At 34.4% G+C, this 12,911-nt stretch overlaps 1 protein-coding gene across 1 annotated transcript; it reads right to left on the reverse strand.

Annotated features, from left to right (window-relative positions):
• Window positions 1-441: 441 nt before the first annotated feature.
• On the reverse strand, window positions 442-12,509 carry gan (gigaxonin). The gene is given in 13 exon segments (XM_048169095.1): window positions 442-1,339; window positions 2,369-2,478; window positions 2,559-2,693; window positions 5,589-5,725; window positions 5,811-5,879; window positions 5,881-5,964; window positions 6,470-6,582; window positions 6,698-6,819; window positions 6,919-7,139; window positions 9,063-9,413; window positions 10,400-10,514; window positions 12,058-12,249; window positions 12,356-12,509. Coding segments are annotated over 12 exon segments (1,830 nt in total). The 5' UTR covers window position 12,249; window positions 12,356-12,509; the 3' UTR covers window positions 442-1,157.
• Between the last annotated feature and the right edge of the window lie 402 nt (window positions 12,510-12,911).

Genomic DNA, 12,911 nt, shown 5'->3' on the forward strand with positions numbered 1-12,911 from the left:
AAATAAAGGTGCGTTCACGTGGCCTCGTAATTCCTGTAGTTACGAGATTCTAGCTTGTAAAAAGCGTTCACGTCCTCGTAGAGCTCGTAATTACAGCTTGTAAGCTGGGAGTTTTCTGAAAGCTCCCAGATATACCACGTGGCCGCGCTGTACCACCTGACAGCTGTAGATTCATTTAGGCGTCGACAGTGCTGCCATGGAAACGCATAATTCCCAGTTCAAGGACCAAAAGGACGTGAACAGCTCCGAATATAACGTCACGTGTTGTCATTTCAAGATTCCGGTAAATACGAGGTGACGTGAACGCAGCTTAACTGCAATCATTTGGCGAAGTGATATGGAACTGCAACGCGGTCAAGACCTGCTAGAACTACTTTAGCCGTGCGTAGCTCTGAAAATAATTGCACACCTTATAACGTTGGTCAACCAATCAGATTCGAGCATTCAATAGCCCCGCAGTATAAATATATCAACCGTTTATTTATTTAAAAATTATAAATATATAAAGGTAAATTTATATTTCGATATAAATTTCGATATTAATTGAAAGAATGAGATTAATCACGCTGAAAGGTCTAATATTAATATCTTAAATCGTTTGAATAATCTAGCCCATTTCTACTTTGATTGTAGGCTACAGTACCTAGACACTTCAATTAGCAACATAATTGTGCTTGATACTAACATACCACTAGTCCTGGTTAGATTTTGATTTGTTCCCTTACTTATTGAACCCACATTTAAGACCATATAAAAGCAATTTTGACTTCCTTCACCAATGTTCAAAAATGTTAGCGTCAAATAACTACAACAACAAGCTACAATAAGCTACAACAACTGCCAGATAAAACATATTGTAAACTACTCAAATGAAGCAGGTAAATTGTGTGCAGGTCCCATCTAATGTAACAACATTTCCTGTGACTTAGAGTCATATAAAAAAAAACCAAAAACAAACAAAAAAAAAACCCAAAAAGGATGTACAATGTATCCTCTAAGAAAAGGCATCAAACAAAAAACAGGACAATTCATTCAAGCTTTTCCACATTATAACCAAACCTCATCCGAAGCCAATGTAATCCCACAATCCCCTGCATCCTCCTTCAACCCAGCAGACAATGGAGTGACATAAAGTCAGTGGTGAAGATGCGGGCTGTTTATGTGGATGGAACCCGGATCTGGAACTGTCCCTGCTGGAGCTGCAGGCGGAACAGCTTACAGTTGGCGATGCGTAGGGCGGCACAGCTCGTCTTACTCAGATCAGAGGGCATGAGGGGTCTGGTGGGGTGCCAGGTACCCGTACTTCTGCGGAACTCCCGGACATAGTCAAAACTGGTGCCTGCAAGCCAAACAAAGAAATAAATAAATTATATATATACACATATATATACATTATTATACACATATATATGTGTATATGTGTGTGTGTGTGTGTAGTGGGTATTTTATGCTCTGCTCTACACAAATAACATTTTTGTCACATTTTATTGTGTGTACAGCATTACAACTGAACAAGCAAACACAATTGCAAAATGTGGTTCATTTCAGCAAATCTGTTCAATTTAAGCAGTTCTTATCAATAATCTGGTTAAAAAAAAAAAGATTCAATTCATTTGACTCATCATTCAGTATTCCCAGACATCAAACAAGTAGCATTTTTGTAGTCAAATACATTGTTATATTATTATAATATTTACTTAAATACTGATGTTAATAATTGCTTTTAAATAAAACTATTTAAAATTAAGTGTTTTTTTGATTATCATGGATTCTGTGAGATATACTGGTCTGATTCTTCTGATACATAATTCATAATTAAAAACTTATTTTAGTATAATTGAGATACTATTATAGGTTATATTCATATTTTTAATTAGTTTTTATTTATATATTCTCCATTTTTAATTTAATTTTAGTTAAAATGTTAGTAATTTTGTTGTATGTTTTTGTCATTTTTATTAATGTTTGTTTTTTTTAACATGCCTATTAATAAATTTTTTTTAGCATTTTTTTTTATTTAAAGTAACAATGTTTTTATGGATTTAGTTTTAGTTAACTATAATAAGCCTGATTAAAAATATAATGCATTCTTAATAACATTAATGTAGTTTTTGTGTACATAACTACTTAATAAAACTACTTAATGAAAACTACTTAAGCTTGACTTAATTTAACTACCTGGAATACATTAGTTGCGTGTAGCTAGTGCTTGGTCTTTGAAATGTTAAGAAGTTAAAATATGCAGTAGTTGACTTATCACAGCACAACATTTATTTGACCTTCTCAAGGACTGGATTTGAAGATATCTGAATAAAAAGACGTTCCCAGATAAAGGATAAAGTGCGATTACAAGTCCCTATCATCTTACCAGTGTCAAGTTCTCCGACCACATATATACTGGCACCAATGGGAACAGCTCCATACACAAAAGATGATGTAGCTTGTATGCAGAGGTTTTGGTCATCTAAGAGCACCCACCTGAGGGCAATGAAAGACACACATGAGAAAACACATCACTTTAGTTTTGCTCTGTCTGAGTGTTGCATTGAAGAGCTCACCTTTTTAGCTCATCATGGAAGAACTCAGACTTGCAGATGGTCATCTGACTGGACTCTGGATTGTCGGCATCTCTGTTCCGCACACCACCAAACACGTAGAGCTCTTGTCCAATGCCACATGCTACCGCCCCAAATCTGATGAAAACCAAGTTTGAAATTACTACAGTAACATTTTTAGCAAACAAAAAGAATAGTGCACAAATGACACTGTAAATTACATAAAAGATATTATTTAGAATTATTTGGTCAAATATACAGTAAAAAGAGTAATCACATGATCCTTCACATCACATGATGAATAAAAGTATTTTCACACACACAAAAAAGTACTGATGCCAACGAGTTCCCAATAGCGACATACTAAAATCAAACTCTATTGAAATCAATTGTGGATCAAGTTAGTGCTGCATGCAGAGTTACTGCCAATGCAGTGTCCCAAATCAGTTACTTATGAGGTTTCATGACGGTTAGGATGCTGCCTTAGAAGTTACTGCCAATGCAGTGTCCCAAATCAGTTACTTATGAGGTTTCGTGACGGTTAGGATGCTGCCTTAGAAGGCAGTTACAGCTCATTAGGTTGTGTAACAGAGAACAGAGCTATGGACAAAATTATACTCCAAACAAGACAAGAACACCAAGAAAAATGACTATTTATGTTCCTCCAGATGGTGATCAAGTGTTTGCAGTTATATTGGTTAGACTGATAGGTCCCTTGACTACTATTGTTCTAAAGACACATCTGTAAGACATCACAGATAGGGTGTGTCTCAGTTTTCATAGTTGTTAGACCCTTATGAAGATGTGCTGCCTTTGCCTTTTAAAATGTAATCTGTTTAACTTATGACATTTCTCTGCGTCATATGCAGGATGGGAAAAAAACATTCTCTAAATTCACATCTACAAAGCGCATACCGCTTTGAGCATCCAGTATTTGCGGTTTGAACACATGGGGCCAAGTTATGCTGAATGATTTTTCTGCTGTTTCTACTTTCCCCATTATCTGATAATAATATAACCTCTTTCGCAGCTATTGAATGAAAACCTGGTTACCTAAATATAATAAAATTACATAACCATCTTTTAAAGTTGAAATAATGTTTTGTAACAAATTGCTAGGGCGCACTTTTACGGTTATATAAAAATACAGACACAAAATGTTAAAGTGGTCATGACATGAGAAATTAAATTTGCCTTAATCTTTTGATATATAAGAGATCTTTGTACCATTAAAACAAGTTTGTTTTAATGGTACAAAGTTTCATAGCTTAAAAAGCCCTCCTCATTATAAAGCATTTATTTAATCAAGCTCCAAAAAACATCTTGTTATGATATTCTAGGATCTGTGATGCCACAAGGGCAAATACATTTGCATATGACTGCTTCCAGAGAAAGACATCATCGAATAGTTACACGTCATTGCACCACAGGCCCCACCCACTGGTATTCAGTTGCTTAAAGGGTTATCTCACCCAAAAATGAATTTCCTGTCATCCATGTGACTACAGTGGTTCAACCTTAATGTTATGAAGCACAAAAAGTATTCTGGTCGCTTCATAATATTTAGGTTAAACCACTGTAGTCACATGGACTATTTTAATGAGGTCTTTACTACCTTTCTGGGCCTTGAAAGTTGCAATGACGTTGCTGCTTATGGGTGGTTCAGAAACCTCTCGGATTTCATCAAAAATATCTTAATTTGTGTTCCGAAGATGAACAAAGGTCTTATGGGTTTGGAACTACATGAGAGTGAGTAATTAATGACAGAAATTTCATTTTTGGGTGAACTAACCCTTTAACAGCTGACATTTGACTACACTGGATTTCGGCGTCAAGTTGCGTCAAAAGCAAATAGAACCCATTATAATTATAATATAATTATAAACAGACGTTCAGATTCTGTTGACGACAGGACAAATGGAAGAGTGAAAGAATGTTAAATGTCAGTTTAAACAGCTCTTTTGCATCTCTGTACAGACTTTAGAAGGATCCCAGAGTCAGAAACAAGTGGATGGTTTACTTTAATGGCATCCCGGATCGCGTCGGAGGATTATATGTTTGTTCGGAGCATTTTGTTTCACAAACGAGGCACAGTGTAATGGAGAGTTCGCAAAGAAACTTTTGTTGAAAGATGAAGCAGTCAGCTGTTTTAGATCTGACAGCAGCTGCATCACAAAACATAAGTAAACAATTTCATAACGCTTTAATTGTAAATGACGGTTTTATATGGATAATGTTTTCACTTACTCACGTGCAATAGCCAGGGGCCGTTGATACTGTTTCCTATGCAATGACGTTAGTCAATCATAAAAGTGGCCGTTTACTGACAAGCCTTAAAGGAGCCGCCCCTTAAAAACAGATAATTTCAGACAGAAAGTCAGAATGAAGGTTGAAAATAATTGTTTTTCCGCATATATATTTATTTATTTATTTTTTGGTGCAAAAAACTATGAGTGAACCTCTAGTAACATATTAAAATAATAATAATAATAATAAAAAAGATCCATGTCATGACCCTTTTAACCATATAGGTATGTGTTCCACAAACTTTTTGCTTACATTTTTAAAGTCAACATTAAACAGAAGTTGTGATAGACTTTTCTCCCTTATTGTGACATATATCCGAGTGCAGGGCGGGACATGATTTTTTCCATCTGGAATAACTGGATCGTTGTTGTTTGATATTGCTGTGATCTCACGTAAGTGACAAGTTGTCCCGCCCTCAAGGCAGTAAACACGTCATCGGAGAAGAGATGTTGTTGCAAGAAGGAGGGGAGGTTATTTTTGATTAAAGATTACGAGGGCACATGAATCTGCACGGATAAATCATTTATAATAAATGCGTCAATATTTCCATAAAAAAAAAAAAAAAACTAATTTTTGATTTCATAGTGATTTTATTATGATAACTTGTTGATCATGAATACAATTATTGCCATATTACATGAACATACTAATATGCGAGTGTTTGTAAGATGCTTTGTAAAAGTATCTTCTGCTAAATAATAATAATCATCCATTTACACACTTTACCTTCTCTCTTTAAGCGGGCAGACTGTTGTCCACTGTTGGGTTTTGGGGTCATAGCACTCCACGGAGTCATAAATCTTCCCATACGATCCGCCGCCCATCACGTACAGTCTCTTTTTCATGGTGGCACAGCTACCAAACTGAGGAATAGAGAGGTAAAAGTATAAGAAACATAAGAGTATTACAGCTTGTGGATTTATACAAATAAGGGGAGCTAAATCTGACCTTGCGCACTGTGGTCATTTTTGGCTGTGTCCTCCAGACGTTACAATGGGGGTCAAACACCTCCATTCGTGAGAAGGACCTCAGTGTCCTCGTTCTCTCCACCCAAGACATAGATCATCCCATCCAGCTCCGCCATGGCGAAGTGCTGTCTGGCCTGTGCAGACACAAGAAAATATAATATCACAATACTGACACCTAGTGGTTCCTTGTAAGAACGGCATCATAATGATCTTTCAGGATGTGATTTTCAGTTGAAATCAGTAAACAGGTTCCTTTATACAAAATAGTTCATTAGCAAATTTATCTGAAACAAACTATGCTAGTTAATTTACTAATCCAACTGTAGTACTGCCATTCAAATTTCCCCTTTTACATAAATTTAACAGATACCGTTATCCAAAGCGACTTGCAAATGAGGAACATCACAAGCAATGGCATTGCTTTTTCATTGCCCTTTGTTTTTTAATCACAATGCTTCATAGGATAAGTAATTCATTCAGAACTGAAGTATTTAAGCAGAAAAAACATGTTTTAAGACATTCTGTCCAATTCTGTTGTGCTCCATGTCTTTTTTAAACAGAAGAACAGACTCTAAATCAGCCAAATACAGGGTTTCCATAAGACTGACTACTTGACTAGGCATTCAGACAACCCAATACCTGCATCATTGGTGGGATTTGGGTCCAGGTGTTGGTCTCTGGGTCATATTTCTCTCCACTGCTCAAGACAGTTTTATTCTCATCCATTCCTCCTACTGCAAACAGGAACCCCTCTGATTGGAAAAACATAAGCCTTAGAGTTCAAATAACTACAACTAAATAGCTAATTAAATAACAGAAGAATGTAAGCTCTATTCCCTCACAACATTGAGCTACTGTAGTACAAACCTGCTGACACAACCCCGTGACCAATTCGCCTCTCATTCATTGGCTTCAGGTCAATCCAGAGCTGTCTGTTTCGGTCATAAAGTGGACACATGCAGCGAGCCGCTGCCGTGGGCTTCCGAGAGCTACATGGGAAACACACAGGAATTCAGGGCAAGACCATGTTACCAGTCCTTGCATAATCTCATAAAATAGGTTTATTTTTTATGCATGGTCATACTCACGTCCTCTCCTCACCACCTACGGTGACGATACACTCAGAGTAGCCACGGGGTTTAAACGCAGCAAGCAGCGCCTCCCCATGCTGCGCTGCTCCTCCCAGTGATTCCATACAATAATTCCTTATAACCTCCCTCATCAAGGAGTCTCCGAGCATCTGCTCCTGGAGGTAGGACTGGTCCAGGCCTTGAACCCAGACGGCAGACATCACTTCTTTCATATGAACCTGGAAGAAAGATATCCTATTTAAACAGGATTGAATAATATAACAAATACCAATATTTTTCAGCAAGGATATATTATGTATATCATTTCTATTTCAAATAAATGCTATACTTTTAAACTTCTATTTATCAAAGAATCCTAAATAAATGTATCATGATTTACACAAAAAAATTTTTATTTTATTTTCACATCGTAAAATTTCACAATTACTGCGTTTCCTGTGTTTTTGATCAAATAAATGCAGCCTTGGTGAACATAAGAGACTTATATTTTTTATATATAAAAAATAGTTACCAACCCCAAACTCTTGTATATATGCATGTATATAATATTATCATAATTTCATATATACAAGATCTCAGAGTTAAACTGTGTCAGAAATTTTTTTATCTCAATTATGTCAGATAACACTTAAGCAAAACATGGTCAGGTCAAAGTGTCTGAATAATTTTTGGTCAAAACTGGTAGTCCACTGTATGGAGATTTTTTTGGGTATATTATGTCACAGTTTACTTCATTTTGCTGTCATCACTTACATAAATGAACAATATTGTCCTGCACTATAAAAAATATATAAAAGATAATATCTGGTGTCTGAATAATTTTTGGTTTGACTGTGTGTGTGTGTGTGTGTGTATATATATCTATATCTATCTATATATATCTATATATCTATATCTATAAATCTCTATATCTATATATCTATCTATATCTATATCTCTCTGTCTCTCTCTCTCTCTCTCTATACAGTACAGTACAGTACATATAGTACAAAGATTTTTAATGTTTTTAAAAGAAGTTTCATCTGCTCACCAAGGCTACATTTATTTAATTAAAAATACAGTAAAAACAGTAATATTGTGAAATATTATTACAATTTAAAATAACTGTTTTCTATTTGAATATATTTCACAAAGTAATTTATTCCTGTGATGCAAAGCTGAATTTTCAGCATCATTACTCCAGTCTTCAGTGTCACATGATCCTTCAGAAATCATTCTAATATGCTGATCTGCTGCTCAAGAAACATTTAATGTGTACAATTGTACAAAATATTTGTGTACAATATTTTTTTTCAGGATTATTTGATGAAAGAAAGTTCAAAAGAACAGTGTTTATCTGAAATCTAATCTTTTGTAACATTATAAATGTCTTTATTGCCACTTTTGATTGATTTAATGCATCCTTGCTGAATAAAAGTATTCATTTCTTTAATTTCTTTTCAAAAAAATAAAAATAAAAATTCTTACTGACCCCAAACTTTTGAACAGTAGTGTATAATGCTACAGAAGCTTTGTATTTCAGATAAATGCTGTTCTTTTGAACTTTCTATTCATCAAGGAATCCTGAAAAAAAAGTACACAACTGTTTTCAACATTGAAAATAATCATAAATGTTTCTTGAGCAGCAGATCAGCATATTAGAATGATTTCTGAAGGATCATGTGACACTGAAGACTGGAGTAACAATGCTGAAAATTCAGCTTTGCATCACAGGAATAAATTACTTTGTCAAATATATTTAAATAGTACACAGTTATTTTAAATTGTAATAATATTTCACAATATTACTGTTTTTTACTGTATTTTTAATTAAATAAATGTAGCCTTGGTGAGCAGACGAAACTTCTTTTAAAAACATTAAAAATCTTAGTGGTTCCAAACTTTTGGACTGTACTGTATATATATATAGTTGGGATTTAATTGATTGGGATTTAAATGATCAAAAGCAAGTTTTTGGGAACAACTAGAAACTATCTGGAAGTCAGAGACTGTAGAAAATTACATAAAAACAATGCAAACTGTTATTAAGGCCAAAGGAGTTAAGGTTATGATTAAAAGTTATGAATGAATTAATTATTTATGTTTAAAGTTTGTCTATGCCTGTGAATACTGAACCCTCCTGAAACACCTGTTCCACTCACTCGCCGAGCTTCGATGTCATGGGCTAGCCAGCGGACCACAGCCTCCAGCACGTGCTTTTCGTTCCCTACGTTGAGCTTCTCTATGGACAGCAGCTCACACAGGCGATCGGGCGGCTGCTCCAGAAACTCCTCCGTATTGGCCACATCTCGAAAATGTGTCTGTAGGAACTCTGTGGCCACGTGGTAGACGTGGTGCAGGCAGTAATGCAAAGAGAAGACCCGAATTCCGATGCAGTTCTCTGCAGTGATGCAGCTCTCCAGGAACTGACAGCACAGAGATTTGAGATCAGTGAGGAGCAGAAGATCAGCAGCCTGGACCACATCCTGGATAGTGTCTTCACTTAGAGTAATCTAGAAATAAGAGCGCCAAAGAGAAATGTATCGTTTGACCCTCTGAACAATCAGCCAACTAGAAAAACATTGACAATATGACAATGGAAATCCAATAGTTTGTGACATACACAATTTTTTTTTTTAATTTAGACTTAGTCCTGTCAAAATTACCTTTTAGTTTTTATAATATTTATTCAACCAACAGTATCCTATATTTTGTTTGGTCAAGTTTTAGTTGACTAAAAGTCTGGGAATTTTAGTCTACTTTTAACCAATGAAAACTTCATATTTTAGTCATGGTGTATAATGTAATCTGATAATCACAATTATGTCACCTGATATCTGGCCATCTCAAGCATGAAAGCTCATAGAGGCTTTTATTTCCTTAAAATATCATTTTTGCTCTTTTTTGTTGAAGAATATATCGAGAGATTTTGGTAAAGTTTTTATTTTTTTAAACTACATTTTAGTTTTGTCTTTTTTCATCAACAAAACTGCATGTTGATATACCGTAGTCACAGTTAGTGTATAATGGTGTTGTTGTCTTGTCTTAATCCTGGAAAAATAATGATTTATAATGATTTTTAAAAATCATTAAATCGAAACGGCACTCACAAAGAGAGATCTGGCATAAAATATAAAATACGTTTTATATTGATTTTAGTGCTGTAAAATCCATTAATCGTGATTAATCGCATCTAACATAAAAGTTTGCATTTACATAATATATATGTGTGTGTATATAATATTACATTTATATATATATATATATATATATGTGTGTGTATATACACGCTGACATGCTGTATATATAATACACACGCACACGCACATATTATGTAAGCAAAAACTTTTATGTTAGATGTGATGAATCGCTATTAATCTATTTGACAGCACTAATTTAAAGACTTTTCCAGGTCTAGAAATCATAATTTTAAAAATCCAGGTATTTAATGACTGCAGAAAAAAACACGCATATAGTATATGTAAAGTAACACAATTACCTCCCCACTGAAAATGTAGTCCAATATCTGCTTCATGGTGGTGACCGAGATCCCTTGCAACTCGATTTTGTATACAGATCCATCCTCCTTTGGTGGGTTGTAATTTAATTTGGTCCTGCAAACATGTAGCAACATGAGTTCATTCACTGCGGATCTAATAAAAAGATTGACTTAAGAACTTGGAGAGTTTGCACTACATAAAATGCACTTCAAAGGTTTTACAAACTCTTCCAGTTTTAACTAATTTTGAGATGTGCAAATACCTGTTTGGTTTTACAAGACAGTATTGTGAACTATTTGTTTATTTTAAAATGCTCTTTTGTACATGACAAAAAAAAAAGGTTACTTATTGTAACAGAATCGTCAACAGACGAAAAAAAAAAATGCTGGACTTTTCTCTACAAGTAGTTGATCCAATTAGAGCGAAGAGGCCTTGATACAGTGCGCTCAGCCCATGCGGTTCTTTCATTGCAGTTATTCAACTAGTCTGATTCATTATTAGGGATGGTACTGGGAATTGCATCAACCGTTTCTTTGAAAAAAAAATTTGGCTTCACATGAAATGTCCATGAATTTAATAATTCATGAATTTCAAAAGGTCATAGTAGTGTTATTTTCCTTGATATACTTTACAGTTTTTGTTAATATTTTGAATTAGATTTTACTCTTAAATTTTGTTTTCATTTTAATTCAAATTTAGTTATAGTTTTTACACTATTTTGTTGTGTTTTTGTCATTTTTAAAAAAACATATCTAGTCGAGTCAAATCACCTTTATTTATCGCTTTTTACAATGCAGATTGTGTCAAAGCAGCTTTACAGTGATAAAAGAAGCAAATGGTGTCATTATCCAGCTTAAGTAAGTTCAGTATTGTTTCATTCCATTGTAAAAATCATTAGTTATTAATTTAGTTCATTTATCTATACAGCAGCTCTGGAGAAAACAGTGATGTCATCGTCCAGCTCAGTTCAATTCACACACAATGGTGTCAATGCAGGCAGATCAAAAACATTGTTGAATATCAAGTGTCCCCAACTAAGCAAGCCAGAGGCAACAGCAGCAAATATTGTTTTGTTTTTTTATTACGTTTTAGTTTATTTAGTTTTAGTTATTTTAGTACTTCAACTTAAGCTAAACAGAAAATGTTTTTTTAATATATTTATTTTACTTCAGTAAATGTTTATTTTATTTCAAGTAAGAAATTATTTTTTTAATGGTTTTAGTTTTAGGTTATGGATTGAATATTGGGGCATTCATAAACTCACATGGATGTTCCAAGAAAAGCTAAAAAAGAAATAAAATGAATAATAACCATTGTTATCATACTTTTGTTGTGATTTTGTGTCCTTTTAGTCACCAGTCATTGTCAAAGCACATAAAAGACTGACCAGGACATTCATCAAAATTTCCTCTTTTGTGTTCTGCCAAAGTCTTACTAGCTGGTTGTTAAAAAGAGGGTGTGTAAATTACTTTTCTTTTCTGTTTTTGGGTGAACTATTGCTTTAACTGACCCATGCAACAGGCAAGGTGGGGCTGTGTGGCACACCCATATGACACATTGCTCAAGGGTCTGCTACATGTCTGAGCAAACATACCAGTTCGACTGATCTGATCTAATTTCATGCAAATCTGTCCTAGTTTTAAGCTTATTCTCATACCTGATGTATGGACTAGCAGCAGCCAGAATGTTTTTCTGGACAGGAATCTGTTCACCTTCCAAAACCAGCACTGCATCTTGAAAACAATTGTCTTGTCTTAAAGACTGAAGGACCCTTAGAAGCTTTTGGGAGTGTTGAGGGTCTGACACCACTGATCCAGCATCAGCTCCAGCTGTTTTAGGGTCTGACATGCTGTTGGAACAGAAAGACAGATGATCATTTACATAACAACAACAACAACATGGTTCAACCTTGTCTTATATAAACAGAATTACAGGTTTAAATCATACAAACTCACTCCAGTGTACTTGAATTAAACTTGTTCTTTATGCTCTCTGTAACTTCAGCTGCTCATTATCAGTGTCTGTACAAGACCGTGCACTGCAGAAAAACAATTCAGCAGGTTAGTGACGCTTCATGGCGTCACCAGGAAGCGTGTTTTGAGTTTTCATAATAAAAGCCTTCCCAAAAAAATAGAACACTATTGTAGTATTTAGGAATACTTTAGGAACCGGTCATATACAAATATGTGAATTATCGAATATATAATTATTACACTAAATTATTAGTTTTATAATTTAATTTTAAGAAACATTTAAGATTATAATCTAGATTCATATAATTCATCAACTTTTATAGCATTCAACAACTATATCACCCTGAATTCACCCCTAAATGCTGTTTTTAAAATGTTTTTTTTTTTTTTTTTTATAAATAAGGTTACATTTTTAGTATGAATTACTAATAAACATGTTATCATGTACACAACATATATTTCTAACCAATTTTTCAAACGCTACATATAGAAATTTCTGTTGAACATATATTTTACTACATAAATAACATTTTATGGG

Source organism: Megalobrama amblycephala, linkage group LG19 (assembly GCF_018812025.1).
Source record: "Megalobrama amblycephala isolate DHTTF-2021 linkage group LG19, ASM1881202v1, whole genome shotgun sequence".
NCBI lineage: Eukaryota > Metazoa > Chordata > Actinopteri > Cypriniformes > Xenocyprididae > Megalobrama > Megalobrama amblycephala.